The sequence below is a fragment of the Nymphaea colorata genome, chromosome 3 (genome assembly GCF_008831285.2).
Source record: "Nymphaea colorata isolate Beijing-Zhang1983 chromosome 3, ASM883128v2, whole genome shotgun sequence".
Classification (NCBI taxonomy): Eukaryota; Viridiplantae; Streptophyta; class Magnoliopsida; order Nymphaeales; family Nymphaeaceae; genus Nymphaea; species Nymphaea colorata.
Genome location: NC_045140.1, coordinates 21,293,873 through 21,310,332, shown reverse-complemented (window position 1 = coordinate 21,310,332; position 16,460 = coordinate 21,293,873). Strand labels below are relative to the sequence as shown.

The 16,460-nt window shown below is 40.5% G+C and overlaps 2 protein-coding genes across 2 annotated transcripts; one reads left to right on the top strand and one right to left on the bottom strand.

Moving 5' to 3' along the window:
• Nucleotides 1–2,369: 2,369 nt before the first annotated feature.
• LOC116249786 (GDSL esterase/lipase At2g23540-like) lies at nucleotides 2,370–5,807 on the bottom strand. Its single transcript, XM_031623050.2, has 5 exons — nucleotides 5,147–5,807; nucleotides 4,728–4,858; nucleotides 3,671–3,919; nucleotides 3,017–3,272; nucleotides 2,370–2,930 (listed from the first exon to the last, which is right to left on the bottom strand). Exons 1-5 carry the CDS (start codon nucleotides 5,556–5,558, stop codon nucleotides 2,710–2,712), a joined length of 1,269 nt encoding a protein of 422 aa, XP_031478910.1. The 5' UTR covers nucleotides 5,559–5,807; the 3' UTR covers nucleotides 2,370–2,709.
• Nucleotides 5,808–9,846: 4,039 nt separating this feature from the next.
• Nucleotides 9,847–15,359, top strand: LOC116249870 (uncharacterized). Its single transcript, XM_031623177.2, has 6 exons — nucleotides 9,847–10,534; nucleotides 10,671–10,904; nucleotides 12,474–12,557; nucleotides 13,912–14,041; nucleotides 14,163–14,803; nucleotides 14,928–15,359. Exons 1-6 carry the CDS (start codon nucleotides 10,281–10,283, stop codon nucleotides 14,932–14,934), a joined length of 1,350 nt encoding a protein of 449 aa, XP_031479037.1. The 5' UTR covers nucleotides 9,847–10,280; the 3' UTR covers nucleotides 14,935–15,359.
• Nucleotides 15,360–16,460: the final 1,101 nt, after the last annotated feature.

Sequence of the window (16,460 nt, the reverse complement as noted above, 5' to 3'; positions counted from 1 at the left end):
GAAAAAACAGACAAATGGGTCAAGTTGCGTGGATCGTGATAAGTCAGTGAGATATATTATATCGTTCTATTTGTATCTATAAGCGTGCATGTAACTAGAAAAGTACCATATCTAAAATCAATAATGTGCATGAGCAACATTAATATTCTTGTCCGACTTTCTTGTTTCTTCCTCTGATCATATGCAATTCGCTTTCCACAGTGATCTAAAAATACAAAATTTGTTACATCACGGTGCTTCTATAATTGACTTTTCCAGAACTTGAACATGAAAGTAGCTTAAGGCAATATTTCAATTGGTTGGCAGGGACGAGTCTTACCTACTAGATTTATGCCAAGCGCTCCGCCGTTCATATTTGACATTTGATCTTCTTTCTTACCCAGAAGGGAAAATATTATAACAAAACTCCTTGGTTATCAAAAACAGGTCTGATTTCAATAATTTTAGTAGCGTTCAAGACCAATAAAAGAAATTCAAAAGTCGTTGATAAACAAGACACAGAATATGCATCACCAAAACGAAACAAACTTTGTTTTCTTGCATTCAGATCGTTCCGATAATTTTTTGTCTTTTTTTTTTTTCCTTGGAATGAATCACGTCGTCTCTTGCAGCTACCGTGGTCGCCGGAAAATCAGGACGTCTTGGAAAATATGCCAAACTTGACAACCCCGTGCTCGGAAATAGTTGTCCTCTTCTCTCACGTCATGCTATAAGCCTACAACGACTTCCACCGAAGAAACGCGTCTCGGCCGAACTTTTCCGGATATTTCTGTATATCACATTTCTAAATAGAAAATTTATATATATTTGAAATGTGTGTCCCATTTATCTCCACTATAATATTCTCCTACTGCGCCTGCCTCGGTAAGACTGGTCTCCAGTTAAGCAGACTTGCGACAAACTATCTTGTACGATAAATTCATTTAAGAAACAACCAAAATCTGGAGCTGGAAATAATTTTAGTTTTTCAGATGGGAATTTTTTGTCTGACTTTTTTTGTGAAGAGTCAAACACAGTGCCGGGACTATTTTCTGACCGAGCCATTAAGGGCACAAATATTTTACTTATGTTTATGAATTATCGTTATATTTCGTCTAAAAAAAGCAACAGTTAGCTCCGCTACTATTTTCGAGAAAAAGAAAAGTTGGGTCATACATCAGCATTTTATGAACGGTCCAATCACCTGCCCAAGTTGATTAGCTAGCTGTTTCCGAAACGGACCCACATCCATTTAAGAGTATATATATATATATATATATATATATATATATAAAACGAGTTTCTTCTTTTTTCTCGAAGAAGAAGGAACAGAACATAAAAGCAATTCAGAATTTCAGAATTCAAATTTTGAAGTGAGTAACGGCTACTTACACCGCCACTGCCATTTAAAATTTCAAAAGACAACATAAATTCGCCGCATTTGATGTGATAAGAATGTTGGTTTATCTTCCTTGCTCATTCAAGGCAGATTTTGAATTTCAAAGCGCTTAACATATCTGAAGTTCATCTTTTTTTACTTTTTTTTTTTTTTCCCTGGAAATGGTCGGTGGGCAATTTACCTTTCCATTACAGAAAAATTGCTCTCATGTTTTGTTGACCATTGACCACAGGTCAGCAGATTTCTCTGCAGCCAAAATTTTGAAATTTGAAACAATTCAGTCACCTGTTTGAAATTTTCAAAAAGCTGACGCCTGACAGGCACCATTTTGGAATGGGGGAACCGCTCGATCGGTAGTCGGTAGCAGCATTGTCGGCCTCGCATGCAGTTCTGGAAAGGGACAGGCCGACGCCATTAACGTTGCTAATTTATTTTATTAGCTTAAACGAGTGTATAGTTATTTTTAAACAAATAAAAACAGATTAGGCTAATTCTCCTCGAAGCGCGATTCCTAACGTAGCCACGGTACTGATCATACTGACAAGTTTGTGTGGAAAACTGTTCAATTAGAAACCTGCAGATCGTGTCGACAAAGTCTGACCATATAGCCGGCGGCAGCAGAGGCAGATAAAAGTAAACCGTGATGGGGACCAGTCACCCGACCTAAATCCTCAGGCATGGCGGAATGTACTCAGTTTTTCTTCTTCATCCTTCTTCCTTTTTTTTTTTCCTTTTTTTTTTTTTGCCGGGGACTGCACCGGTGGAGTCAGGGTCATGGAGGTGGCGCGCGGAAGTGCCTCAGGGTTGCATATGGTTTGAAACTTTAAATATGATATCAAGATTTTTGTTTACTTATAAGGTGTATTGAACATGGTTCATGTATTAACTCGAAGATTCGGATTCGAATCATTTTGATTCTCGAGTTCTTCAAGATCCCTGCTGGCCACCGGAATGGCAGTTGAGAGTTTTCATCTAGAAATCGATAAGGTAATGAATAAATAACACGAAAACAATTTTTTTTTATTAAAATTAAGTTTGATCCAGACACCGTACTCGAAACTCGAAGTACAAAATGTATATAGCACACAGAGGGTGAGTGACGATAAATCGAGGTAGAACTCCACTGCGGTAAGATTGTCGCAGATCACAAGTTTGGCCCTCGGATCCATGCACGTCTGCCATCACCGAACTCGAAACAAGGAAGTAATCGCCTTAGTTACCAGCGAAGTGAAACAAACAACATCATGAGGAGGCAAGAAGCTGCAAGTCGATCTCAAGAACGGGCGGCAGCCAGTCAGCAGTACATACAACGACGACGACGTCCATCGTGATCAAAGGTGTCTGAGAGTGTAGAGGTTCATGGGGGAGATGTATTTGTCGCCATGGACGAGTTCCCTGGCGAGGATAATGTTGGCGGCCTCGCTGGGGTGGTAAGGGTCCCAGAACACGTGCTTGGAATGATCTTCACAGAGGGAAGTTGCTGGTCCACAGGGGATGAGGCCTCGGTACTGCCCACCAGAGCCGCAGCAAGCCTGACTGGCCGTGTCGAACCCTGCATTATGGATAAATCCGCAGCCGCAGAGCTTCAGATTCAGAAGGTGAGAAGACACAGAGAGGGAGACAAGGGTAAGGGATGACCATATTTGGGGTAGTTGGAGATGAGCTCCATGACGAGGTCGTAGACGTTGGCGAGGCAGAAGCTGGCGCCGGGCAGGTTGTCGTTGAGCTCCGCCAGTAAGTCCTTGAGCTTGCCGTTGTATTGAGTGACCACCTGGTTCGGAAGCTCGGCGCACTCTTTCTCATCCAATCCGCTCAGCGACTTTTGGTAAGGGATGCACCCAAGTGGACCCACGTTCGCGACCACAAACTTCCTCGCATCCAATGTGTACAGCCTCTGCACAGGGTGCCAGTTAAATTAAACCGATGCCAGTCCGGCCATCTTTCCGGCCAGCAACAAGCCAAAAACGGCCGGAAAGAAAAGCCAATTCTTTTGTTGTCTTTTTCTTTTTGTCACAGATGAGGGTCTTGTCATTCGAAGAAGTTCGAAGCAAGTTCTAGGCAAAAGCCTGGTTTCGTATAATGTACCGTCAGGTTTTGCCCCCTGTAATTCAAACAGCGCCGATCGACGTGTCCTGTTAGCTCTGTTTGTTTACTAGCTTTACCTACTTTCTGCCCGTTCAAATGCTGTTCAGATTCATTTTGGAAACTTCGTTTAACATGAAAACCAAGACTTGAATAAGATTTAAAAGCTGTTTTAAATAAGATGAGAGAGCGGGTTAGAGAGAGGATTACGGTAAGTTGGGATCTGAGATTGGTGATCATGCTGTCGGTGAACTGGTTGGGGGTGTAGACAAGGCGCTCGGCGACGGAGACAACTGGCAGCAGGTAGTTGTTGAGGAAGTCGTTGGAGCCGATGGTGACGGAGAAGATGGAGTCCTTCATTATGTAGTTCTTGGCCTTCGCCGGCCCGAGTAGCTGGTCCACCTGCTTCCTCGTCACGTTGAAGAAGTCCACCTGCACATCCATTCCTATCCGCCCCACCTGCATTCATTCATTTTTCTCATCGACTTATATACTTCTTCCTCTTGTTAATTACATGTGCACTAACCAACCAGCATACACGGCCAATGAAATAAATATACCAACACATATGCAGTCGGCAAATTCAGTGTCAATCAATCTTTGGTAAGTGAAATACTCTTGTGAGTAGGGCAGGGTTTGTTTCCTGATCAATACACATGGAAATCCCGTTAATTAAGCAGTATCAGAGGCTAGTTGTCGTTTCAGTGCTCAAATTTCTGTCAATCAAGGTTACCTACCACCATAAGTCAAGGTGGTATACTTTTATATATACATGGCATCACTATAATCAATATATATATTCAATTTCATACGAGATCCTGTTGCATGAACTTGTTGTGTTAGGTAACCAGAATCATATCCACCCATGTTGACACAATAGTCAATCCGCGGATCATAACAGATTCACGGATACCTCGTGTCCTTTTTCTGATTAATCAAAAAAATATTTCACCGATTCTTGATCAAATCACAGCTGCTTTATGAAATGGATGGTATTGAAATTTCAGGCCTGATTTTTCAGAACCCTGTTCGATCTAATTTATAAAAGTGAAATCTACCAGGCATGTTCATTAGAAACATGTGATGTGGGACATCTAAAAGCGACTATCCCACGGATCAAGACTTCACTGAGCTGATAAGACGATCCTGACGATTTGCAACATTACTTGACTTAGTTGCCTAATGGAAAACATCGTGCATACTAGCTAATCCTTACTAACTCATTCAAATAAAGAGGAGCGAAGGGTGTCAAGTTCTGCCAACTTACGAAGAGTCTACCGGTCTGATTCAAGATCCCGCCCCCTCCGGATGCGTAGTTAACCCCGTTTAAGATGACTGGCCCCGTTGCATTTGGTGAAAGAAATGGCAGCGCATAGTTTGGCTGCCCTAGCTGCTCCCCTGCACACATCATCCATCCCACAAGAATCGCATATAACAATCAGCAATATGCTATCAGAGGGCAGAGGATTTTTTCATCCAAACCCATACAGAGAAATGCACAAATCCTATAATACGTATATGTTAGGCTTTTATTTTTGAAGTTATAATCAGCAACAAATTGTTGTTTTCATGGTTTCAAATTGCATTTGTGTAATAAGAAAACATGCATACAAAGTGCACACATCCGTGGACACACACGCACACAGACACAGAATGCAGCATTTAGAGTTAGATACTAAGCCATACCGATAATGTCACCAATGGTCCTGCCATTGGTGAAACGTCCAGTGGGTTGCCCTCCAGAAGGCTTGAAATCGATCCCGTTTGGCGGAAGATTGGCCCTCGACAGGGTTGTCAGATAGTTGTTGTTGCCAGCGTCGACGAGGGAGTCACCAAAGAGAAAGGAGGCACCAAGAAGGCCATCTCCATCTTCTAAACCAGCGGCACAGGCCAAGAGGCTCAGAACAAGCAGTATCATCGTGAATGGAGTGCGGGAATCCATTGCCACGATCAGCGGAGCGAGCTCTTCTTGCAGCGAGAACGAAGGGAGAAGACCGTGAATTTGTAAGGAGATAACTTGTCGATGGCGATTGTTTGGTTGGACTCGTGTGGCTGGGGAGGTACTGCCTTCGTTGAACGGATTTCCTTGGTGGTTCATCTACATATCGTGCTCGAACACTCTTTGGGCACCGTTGAAGTTACGTCTGCTGCATGAAGATTTTGTGCATTTAAACAAATCAGGCTGCCAGAACACATGAATCCGGACGTCCCATGTTATATGCTAGCCTATTTTCAGGCAGTCTGTTTCCACAGTATGATGGGGTCATTGGGATTTGGACGCTGTGGATCCAGCATATGTGCAGGAACCCCAGAGTGCAGCCTTACCTAGACCAAGCTTCTCGACCACAAGCTTAGTTGTTAGTTGAAGGTTAGGTGTGGGTTGGCGGGCTGCCTTGAACAGAAATAGAGGAGGAAAACAAAAGTAACATGGGACGCGAAAGCACCAAAGCGTTGGCCGACCAATAAACTGCTGCAAATTGATGAAGCTGGTTCGAGCTTCAGCGCTGTGATGTGATGTTTTTCTCTGAATGTGTTTAGTATCTGTGAAGTCTCATGACAAAGCACTTTTCAGGTTCACATGACACAAAGGATCGAACACAAGCAGAAAATCTCATCGAGTCCTGTCCAAGTAGTTCTCTGGTCTCTGCAATGTTCCCTTCTCTAAAGAGACCCTCCCTTTTTTCTAGTTGAATGGTTAAAAACTAAAATTTTTTATCCATTTTCCGCCCAATGGATGAGAGTGATTTTAGTATTTTCTTAAACTTGCATAAAATTTGGACAAAATCAGCAAGTTTGAAGAAAAATTCGAAACTTTTATACAATAAGGTAAAAATGTAAGCAGAGAAAATATTATTGTAGAAATCAAAGACGTAATTTACGGGCCATTTCATATGTACCTCAGGTGGAACTTCAACTGGACCTTCCAACAGAGCAGATGTTACCAAAGAATCTGTTCACGAAGATGGCTCAGACTTAACTTCTTAAAGGCCAATTGATTGTCCGAATGCCACCCATTAACCCGTGGACTGGAATGCACTTCTTCCTGAGGAGCACCTTTGACTTTGTCCTCCTCTTCAGATGCACTGTGAGATTGTTCCATCTGACTATAGCTTAAATGTTGAGTTTGTTCCTCTTCATTCATTCCTGAACTTCCCTTTCTTAGTGACGAAGAACTATCTGGCGAACCAATGACTTTTCTACAGAGTCCATCTGAAACCCCCTTCAACCGACGAGCTATAACCAAAAGGGTTTCAGATGGACTCTAGAAAAGTCATTGGTTCACCAGTTCGGGAATGAATGAAGAGGAACAAACTCAACATTTAAGCTACAGTGAGAGAGAACAATCTCACAGTGCATCTGAAGATGAGGACAGGGTCAGAGGTGCTCCTCAGGAGGAAGTGCATTCAAGTGCACGGTTTAATGGGTGGCATTCGGACTCAGTTTCCACCACGAGTAACCAAACGTTATGATAACTTGAGGAGCATGGAATCTAGGAGTAGTCAACAGTCAGAAGTTAAGTCTGAGTCATCTTCGGGAACAGATTCTTTGGTAACATCTGCTCTGTTGGAAGATGCAGTTGAAGTTCCACCTGAGGTACATACGAAATGACCCATAAATTATGTCTTTGATTTGTACAATAATATTTTCTCTGTTCACAACTTCGTTTTACTGTACAAAAGTATCGAATTTTCCTCCAGAACCTGCTGATTTTGTCAGAATTTTATAGCTATATCTTATCAAATCCAATTGGGTAGACTTAGTTGTCATTTCGGCAGGTATCCAATGGATATGGCAGTCTAACAAGAATAAGGACACTTTGTTAATATTTTTTGTGTCACTTATCTTTTTAATAAAGATGGCATTAATGCTTTCTACGTGGATTGTTTGCTCTATATGCATCAACTACGATATTACCTTGAATATTTTAAGATTGATAGGTCGTGTTATAAAGTTCATACATTCTTGGATCTGTATATGATATGGACTCAGATCCAGTTGCACTTTACAAGGGCTTTTTGTCTTTTGGATCTCTAATACGTACGTAAGCATTAGTAAGAGAGATGCTCGATCTATGGAGAACAGTTCTGTTTGCTCTCTTTCTTAGATCCTGGGTATGCCCAGATGTGATTAGTTTGGTCTGCCATTTACTTCTTAGCATGCACTTATTTCTTGAGTGTTGATTCTCAAATTTATTTCATTATCATCAATCTTCTTACCCTTATGGAATTGTTTCTCTGGTCCTGAATCCATTGAGTCCGCCTGAGTCTGGTTTCATTATACTCTTTCCTGTCCTTTTTATTTGTGTTGAGTTCTGTAAGGCTGTTTGAGCTTTCTTCTCTCCTGATGTCCTTTCTACTTTTGTTGTTAACCTGTTTCCAATGTTTGGGCTTTGGGTTGTGGTGTTGTTTATAATTTTTCAGACACTGATCTGATATACTTTGTACTTGCTACAATTAGTGATGGAGGACGCTCTTGATGATTGGTTGTTGAGGCAAATCCATTGGCTTCGAAGGGAGGATGTTGTTGCAGAAGGGATAAAATGGCTTCAAGATGTGAGTCTTAGCTATTAGATACTAGATATTGGTTTTATCTGATATTTGTAAGCTGTAATCTTCATTGTCACAAATATCTTCTTCAGGTATTATGAGCAACGTTTCTCTCAGGTATTAATCGGAAAGTTTCCTTGGTAAACTCGAAAAAAATTCAGAAACTGCAGTTTTACAAAAAATAATAGAAACGTTACAAGATCATGAATTTTATGCTATTTCTGTTTCAAAAACATTATAAAAGTTCAAATATTAAACGTGTCTTCTTTAACTCGTGAAATTTTGCAATAAAAACATGATGTATGTTTAGAATGAGATTCTTCAGTTCAGTTCAGGGAATATTAAACGTGTTGGAAGGGGTTCGCTTTCTAACCACATTTGTATATGCAATTATTGGAGAAAGCGATGATGCGGTGAATTTTCCTGACAAGGGACCTAAACGAAGATTAATGCCACAAGACTCGATTGGCTGCTCGAAGATCCTGCAGTAATATTTTTGAAAGAGTATTTTATTCTTCCCTATATCTGCATGTAGATGTAGCGGCATGCCTCGAGAACCTTTTTCTTATATAGTGCTAAAAGTCCCTTGTGATATATAGAATTTTCTTTCTGTTGTTCTTGTATGTAGACCACTTTGCATCTCAGTTCGAGTTCTACTTGTGGATTTTGTTAAAATATGAAGCAGTATTCACATTCTCTGCTGTCACCAACTCTGAAGAACCCCAATAAATGTACTCACATGGCTATGTGAACCCTGATCTACTAGCACTTGGATGAATCTGCAGTCAATGAAGGTGCCATTGAGCATGACTGCATTGTTACTGGACTCGATCTTGCTTATCATTAGCTTTTTCATTCCTCCATTATTTCTTTGTGCTTATAGAACTGGCTTAAGAGAATTTTGCTTCTTCCAGAACAGGCAAAATGTTGGAAGGCTTATTTCATATTCTAAATGTGTCAGCCGGAACTACGGAGTCATTAGGCCAATGGAACGCTGGCTACTTTGCTTTTCCCAGTGTTGATCTCCACTGCAGTTACCTGAAAGAAGGTTCTACAGGTCCAACGAGAATTTCTTCCTGGAATTTTACATTGTCATGCAAGCAACCATAGCTGCGTCAAGTAAAACCACCATGGTTCAAATCTTGCATCCCGCCACGGGATTCTCCATCATTTGGACGAAAAAATAATATCTTAATTCTTGATGTCTGCATAGATTTAAGAGACTCCAGACGTGCAGGAGGTGTATTTCATTATGTTTGGTATGACTTGAAATTCATAACGAAAATTGGTGGGAGGAGAAACATGTCAAAAGATCTTGCAATTTCAATGCATTTCTTCTCCCATTAGTTTGTGTCTGTTATAAACAATTGGAAAGAAATTACCTTCTTTTCTTTAATGAGAACCACGTAATTGCCTTACTTGTTTCATGGCGAAGAGGCTCACTGTAAGCCAGGCCACTGATTGTCCTGTGAGGTAAACCCCCGGCGAGCCTTGACAACTTTCTTGGCAGTTAAAGGTTCTTGGTGCCTTTCGTGGCTAAGCCGCCCACCTAAGATCATCAATCAACGCATCATGAAAATTCAATACAAATTGCGAAAATCTGATAGTTTTCCAGAGAAAGGAAATAAGCGACGACTAGCTTTTCAACATGTAAAAAGTCTGTCAATTCATGTAATGAACCAAGAAAGATTTTCTTCTACAAGCGCACCTCGTCCTGACACCTTTTCGTGATACGTTACGAGAAAGTCCGCTTTCAGAGGAATAAGAAACAAAATCTTCTCAAATGAGTCGCACCACTGGATAAAATCTCTTGCCAACTTGTGAAACACGAAGAAAGTGCAAGCCTGGCCCCAACGGCCTCCGTGCTACCAACTGAACTAGAAAGAAAGGATCAATAGTCACATATTTTTTTTCTTTTAGGAGAGGAGTTTTACTCTTTCTTTCCATCTTCTATCACACTTGCTTTTTTTTTCCTTCTAGGAGAAGAGTTTTACTCTTTCTTTCCATCTTCTATCACACTTGTTTTCCTGTTCTTTTTTTCGCATCGATTTTGTACCACTGCAACAGACGCTGCCGCATGTTAAAAATAAAGATTTTCTTTCTTTCCATGACCTTTTTGCTTTTGTTAGACACGTTTCCCCCCAAGACTTCAAATCCCCGTAAAAGAGGCTAACTAAATAATTAATTACCGCCTTTTCTCTCCTTGCACTCAAATTCTCGACCGTTGGAGAGGGAGGGAGGCGGAGGAGCAGGAGGGGGAAGAAGAAGAAAGGATGGTGACGCTGAGGTCAGGAACCCTGCAAGACGCCTCTGAGGAAACAAAACAAGACTCCAACGCCTCCGCCGTGAAGTATGAAGACTACAGGAAGCGGAGAATCCAAGAGAACATGCAGAAGATGCATGAGATGGGGATCACCAACCTCTCCATCGGCGCCCCGGCCACAAAATCGCCCAGGAGAACCCCGACTAAGGCGTCCCATTTATCCCCAATAAGCCAGAATAGTTTGCCTTCTAGGCGGTCTTCAAGGTACGTCTAAAAACCCGAGTCGTTTTGTAGGTATATGGTTTTCTGTTGTTTCCCTCCTTCTCCAACGGGAAGGAAGGCTTGGGCTTCCTCTTCCTTGTTGGAGGCGGCAGTCTTATATTCCATCGTCCGCCAATAGGTTGCAGAAGATTTCGCCAGTGAATTATTCAGAGATCCATCCCCCGAAGGAAAAGAAGTCTACGGGTGAACGAATTCTGATTGGTGAAGGCCTGGTGCCAGAGGTGTACACCGAGGAGCACGAGAAATTGCTCGGGTCTTGCCGGAACGTTTGGGTTCTCTTTCAGGATGGGTATGGAAGAGACGGGAAGCGCATTTATGATCCCTTCGATGGGAAAACTTGTCACCAATGCCGGTTAGGGTCTCTTTTTGTTCTTTCGAATTTGTGGATCATATCCGTATGCATAACTTTAATTGCTTGACGTGTTCTACTTCAAGTTGGTTGGAACTTGAAATTTGTTTTACTTGTGGTTGGTGAAAGTTGATTTCTGATTCTTTTCGCGTAAGAGAGAGGTGAACCAAATACCCTGAGTGCAGTGGAACTTTTTTCAATGTTTTTTTATGGTATTGAACTATGACTCTCTTAAATCTTCCCTGGCCATGTCCATCATCAGTAGCAGTAGCCTTCTCTTAAATGTCCTTTTTGTCAAATGTGCTTCTGTTCGCTGCTTGACATAGAGTCAGAAGCCAAATGGTTGGTTAAGAGGTAAATTATTTCTCGTAGACGAGAAGGAAGTTGGCATCTGAAGATAGTAGTCAAAATTTTAACTTTTACGGACGTATTTTAACCCCTCACGTTAAAGGCTTATCACCACATGTAGAACCGAGAACGCAAGTCAAGATTAAAAGAAAGAGAATTATTCCTTCAATTTAAAACAGTACCATCTGTAAGCTTACACTGCTATATGAAACCGGCGTTTTATCACTGTTTGCAATGTAGACAAAGTTGTGAATTTTTTTCGTCCCGAGCAATTCTCCTTAACAGTAATGATCTTATCATCAAGAGGACTAAAAGAAAGACTGAGACTTCATATTTACTTTCCTCTAGAAGCTTGTAACTGGACCCAAAGGAAAAAAAAATAAATCAGGACAAACATCGTTTACAGCTGTTGTCATAGAACATGGTGATTAGATGATTAAACAATAAATAAATGTTAAGAAAACATACTATCTTATTTTATTTTGGTAGATGCGAGGTGACATTAATTCTGACGTACATGTATATCTGGGTGTTCCAATTTATTAGACTGTTTCAAGAAGTGCCAGCGTGTGAGTAATTTATTCATTAGTTTATTGCTATATGAGTAATTTTTGAATGTTACTTCTTGAATTTTTGTATAGGTAGCATAAAATATTTTGATTTTCAATCAAGCGCTACTGCTGCATTATGCAATGTTCATTTGCTTCTTTATGATGAATCAGATCCACTGTTTCATGGGTTATCTCAAGCTCAAATATTATGCAGAAAGCACCATATTTTAGTGCATGAACGCTATCATTTTAGCAGTTCTAGCTAGGTGCACTGCATCATAATTTTTCTTACAGGCATGCAAACTAATCCAATTAATCTATGTCTGCCTTATAACCTGTAATTCAGAAAAAAGGATATCTTGCATTAAGGCATGCATACACATGTTTGCATGCTTGTATTGATACAGATTCGTAACATTAACCAGTTTTTAAGAATTTGGCTAAGATTGTTGATTGGTCGTCATCCAGTTTCTGCCTTTTCCCAGCATAATTTTTTTCTGAAGGGCCTAAAGTGATAATAGATTGTGTTAGTTCTTCCCGAAGAAAAAGATATGAGAACTTGATTGTCATGATGTAACTGTACAGTCTTTCTCCATGAATGATAACATAGAGATGTTATTTAAACTTTAGTGACCATTTTGATTCCTGGTTTGTATCTGCTATTATATTCCAGGCAAAAAACTCTTGGACACCGTACATCCTGTCCCAAATGCAATCTAGTACAAGGCCAGTTTTGTGGTGATTGTCTGTATATGAGGTAAACTCTGGTCACAAAGCCTCTTTCATTTTTCCTTGTGCCTGATGATATTCATGTACGAATCATGAAGGTAATTATTATTCGTAGAGTTTTCATTAAATCAATTTACTCCCTCACTCTCAGGGTATTTGTTATTGATCTTAGGTCAACTAGGGAGATGCTTTATTATCAGCGACGTCATGAATTTCCCTAAACAAGATGAATAAGTCATATAGATTACATCCAATTTTGCAACTTGGAATGACACAACATTTTAATCTTCTGAGATATGGTACGTAAATGCACTCTTGATTAAAAACTACAGGAATACCATCTGTTATATGTAAGTTAATCCAAGCAGTTTCGACTTAAATCACTGACACTATTTTCAGCTTTTAGGATTTTAGAACTGCAGTGCAACATATAACAGTTCTCCACCTCTCACCATGTGACTCCTGATACTTCCAGTCAATTTTGCACAAGCTTGATTTTGGCAGTCTGTTATTTATCCTACTCAGCTCAAACATTCCAAATTCATCATGACTCATCCTTGAACGTGACTTTTTTGTCACAATTGAGTACCTTCACATGTTAGTTTTAAATGGTCATTGCGCCCATTTAAACATTGTCCTTACACACTGACCTCTTAAATGTAAATTACTTTCCGGATGGCAAAATGTGCAACCACAACAACCAACAAGGACATGTACAGGAAATAAGAACCTAGTCCATGTATTTTGTTCAATGTCGTGAAATTTGCTATTTTCATGATCTGATCTCTAGTAAACAAGGAAGCTTCCAATAGCAAGAGCAACTTTCTATAGAACGGAATGGTAATAGCTGCAAAATTTTTTCAAACATGCATATTCATTATTCCATTAGCAAATTGTTTTACATGATCATCACTTGGACTTTGACACAACCTTATGGTAGATTTCTGACTCATTCAGAACCAGGAGACTTTGAGATAGGCCTGCAACAAAATCAGGGAATCCAGCGACGTCAGCTCTGTTGCACATCCTTATAAACACATTGCTATGATTAGGGTGCAGAAATGCTATGATATAATTTAAATAAATTTTCAAGGTGCCTTAATGAGTCACCAGCTGACATATAGCACATGGAATCTGATCAAACGGATCCAGCCCAATCTGTATACCAGAACGACCCCTTCTTTTCACTTTACTTCCATCTAAAATCGATATACCTCCTCTCCTCTGGTTTAATGATCAGGCTATGTGGATAGTTGTTTATGTTAGAGTCTGCCTTCAGAATGACCTAAGTTCATTAGTCAACAGCTATGTACATGTGGTTCCCTTCATTGCAAGTTCCTTTATGACTGAATTAATTCTCAGATTTGACTTTGTGTTGTCAGATATGGTGAAAATGTTCTAGAGGTGAACAGGACACCTGGATGGATTTGCCCTGTCTGCCGTGGAATTTGCAACTGTAGCTTGTGCCGGATCAAGAAAGGCTGGCTGCCCACTGGGCCTCTTTACAAGAAGGTATGCCTCTTCCATCCTTTGCAGAAAACTGGCTGCTATCTCCTCTGCTGCATTTTGGATTTTATCTATAGTTTCTTCTTTTTCTACGCTGTTGACAAAGTATCTCTTCACGACTTTCTAGATTACAAGGCTTGGATACAAATCTGTTGCTCATTATCTCATCCAAACTCATCGAATTGATGCAAAGAAAGGCGACGATGAGAAAGTAGATGAATCTACTCCTGAAGGACCCCTAAATTTCTCGGATGCTGACCAAGCTGATATGCAAAACAAGCTCTCCAGTGCAATGCCTGATAGTTGCCAAGACCCAGAGGATTTGATCGGTCAACAAAAGGAACCATCTGATGTAGAGGCACAAGCTGATAAAAACTCTCCTGCAGCCACTAAGGGTCTCATCAATCAGCAACATGAAGCTTCTATGACTGCAATTACGGATACTGATCATCATAGTGAGAAGAAATATGCCTCGGATCTGATATCACTAGGTAACGGTGGCCCTCATCAGAATGCCGTTGTGGAGAGCTTGCAGAGTGGTCGTGAAATTGCTAGAGTAGTTAATTGCAATTTAAATAGCAGCACAAAGGGTCACACGGAGGAAGTGGAAGTAAATGCGTTAGATGCATTTAGTCCAACAACCCCAGAAAATGTCAGAAAACCTAAGGAGATCTGCAACAAAAATGATTCAGAATGTACAACTGTGATCTCAGACAGCATCGCTGGAAGGATAAAAAGGAGGCGTGTTGGCATGATACAATTTTGTAGGTAAGAAAGATTCTTAGAAGACACTGCCTGACACCAATTTAAAAATTAATTTTTCATTTCTATAGGAGCTGATGACCCATTTATTGATTCTGTGACAAATTATCTCTTCGTCTTCTGGTTACAGGGCATAAACTATAGCCTCAGAGAGCATTTTTGGAAGAACGAAAAAGGATGCATATGGTGCAGTACAGTCTTGTATTTGAAAACAACAAAACGTGCGGGGTATCCCAGAATCTTGAATTAGCATTTTTGCTTAAAGAAACTGATGACCTCTTTTGTAGCCATACCAGTCATCTGGCGTCAACGGATTCATCATGTCCATATGTTTCTTGAGATGCGAAGTTGTTTTCTTGAATTCCTGTAAGAATGGCTTTTCATGTATGAAAATATGCAAAGATGAGATGCTTACGGTAGGCATGTTTGATGTAGCGCTAACCCCTGAAGGTTATCATGTAGTGGGTGTGATTCCCAAGTTGATAGGATGCAGTTCATTGGAGGCTCGCAGTAGCATGTCTATTGCTTTGGTCAAATATAAATTTTTTATCTGGTGGAAGAAGTGCTTTTCCCCCGTTATCCCCATAACAAATGCCACTTACGATATTTTTTTGCAGATTGGCTTTTTGAACCTTTGCTTCTTTTTAGTTCAAGGTCTTACAGGTTCAATCCTCTGGCAAATAGCAGAAGGGTAAATATCAACAGACTGGGTGCTTCTTTGGACTGTTTAAATTGAGATATAGTTTGCAGTGATGTATGCGTCTGGTATAACTGTTAACGACGGGGTTGGCCTTTGAAGGTAATAACCATCTGGTATAACAAGAGAAGGCCCACTTGGCTTAGGGGTTGCACTACCTTGAAGTTGAAGGACGTCGAGCTGATGCAGCGTCTAATATTGACACAAATTATGCTTACTTTCAACTTATCTATTATTACAGAAAGAAAAAAAGATGGCCCTTTCATAGACATCGTATGTTACTAACCTGATGGATTAAGAAAATATCCCACTCACTGCAACTAGGCCTAAATTTGAGGGATCTTTCCTGAGCATCCAATACCGCTGCGGCTAACGGTGAAATGGAGTTGTCCAGGAATTACATAGTCTGAAAATGCTACCCTACGTGCAACCTTGTTGCTAAACTTTTTCATTCTTTCACGTTTCTCTGGTTAAATTTGAATTCCATTAAGTAGGCTACGGGATTCCACATTCCTCTTTAATTAGAGATAACCTGTTTAAATCGCCTAAATCACGTGCGTCAGAGCTGCTGTTCTGCGAGACAAAAATCTGACATCCAGGCGTCCTTCCTTCCACTCTCAACTTCCTTTATCAGAGAGAGAGAGAGAGAGAGAGAGAGCATCCATGAACAATGACATGGGGTTTATTCCGAGAAATGCCATTTCCGTGGTTGTGGGTTGAGGTGCTAATATCAACATCCTGCATGTGTTTCTTTCTCTATTAATGACAAGAAAGGCTGTTGGCCCTTCCCTTCCATGAGATCACCTAAAAAGAAGAGACGAACTTCAGTAGCATGTTGGTTATATGTATAACCTACTGTAATCGTCTCTGTGTTTAAAGGAATAACTGGTATGTATCTGTATTAGAGTAATAGGTTGACTTTGCATTTTCGTTGATTTGTCGATAAGTTTCCTTTTGTTACTCCAC

Bases quoted from the DNA above. Each gene is read 5' to 3' on its own strand.
- LOC116249786 (XM_031623050.2), bottom strand. From the start codon at position 5,558: ATGAACCACCAAGGAAATCCGTTCAACGAAGGCAGTACCTCCCCAGCC. The intron at 4,859-5,146 runs GTATGGCTTAGT...TGATGTGTGCAG, and splicing joins GACCATTGGTGACATTATCG to GGGAGCAGCTAGGGCAGCCA. The intron at 2,931-3,016 runs GTCATCCCTTAC...TCCATAATGCAG, and splicing joins CTCCAACTACCCCAAATATG to GGTTCGACACGGCCAGTCAG.
- LOC116249870 (XM_031623177.2), top strand. From the start codon at position 10,281: ATGGTGACGCTGAGGTCAGGAACCCTGCAAGACGCCTCTGAGGAAACA. The intron at 10,905-12,473 runs GTTAGGGTCTCT...ATTATATTCCAG, and splicing joins AAAACTTGTCACCAATGCCG to GCAAAAAACTCTTGGACACC. The intron at 14,042-14,162 runs GTATGCCTCTTC...ACGACTTTCTAG, and splicing joins CTGGGCCTCTTTACAAGAAG to ATTACAAGGCTTGGATACAA.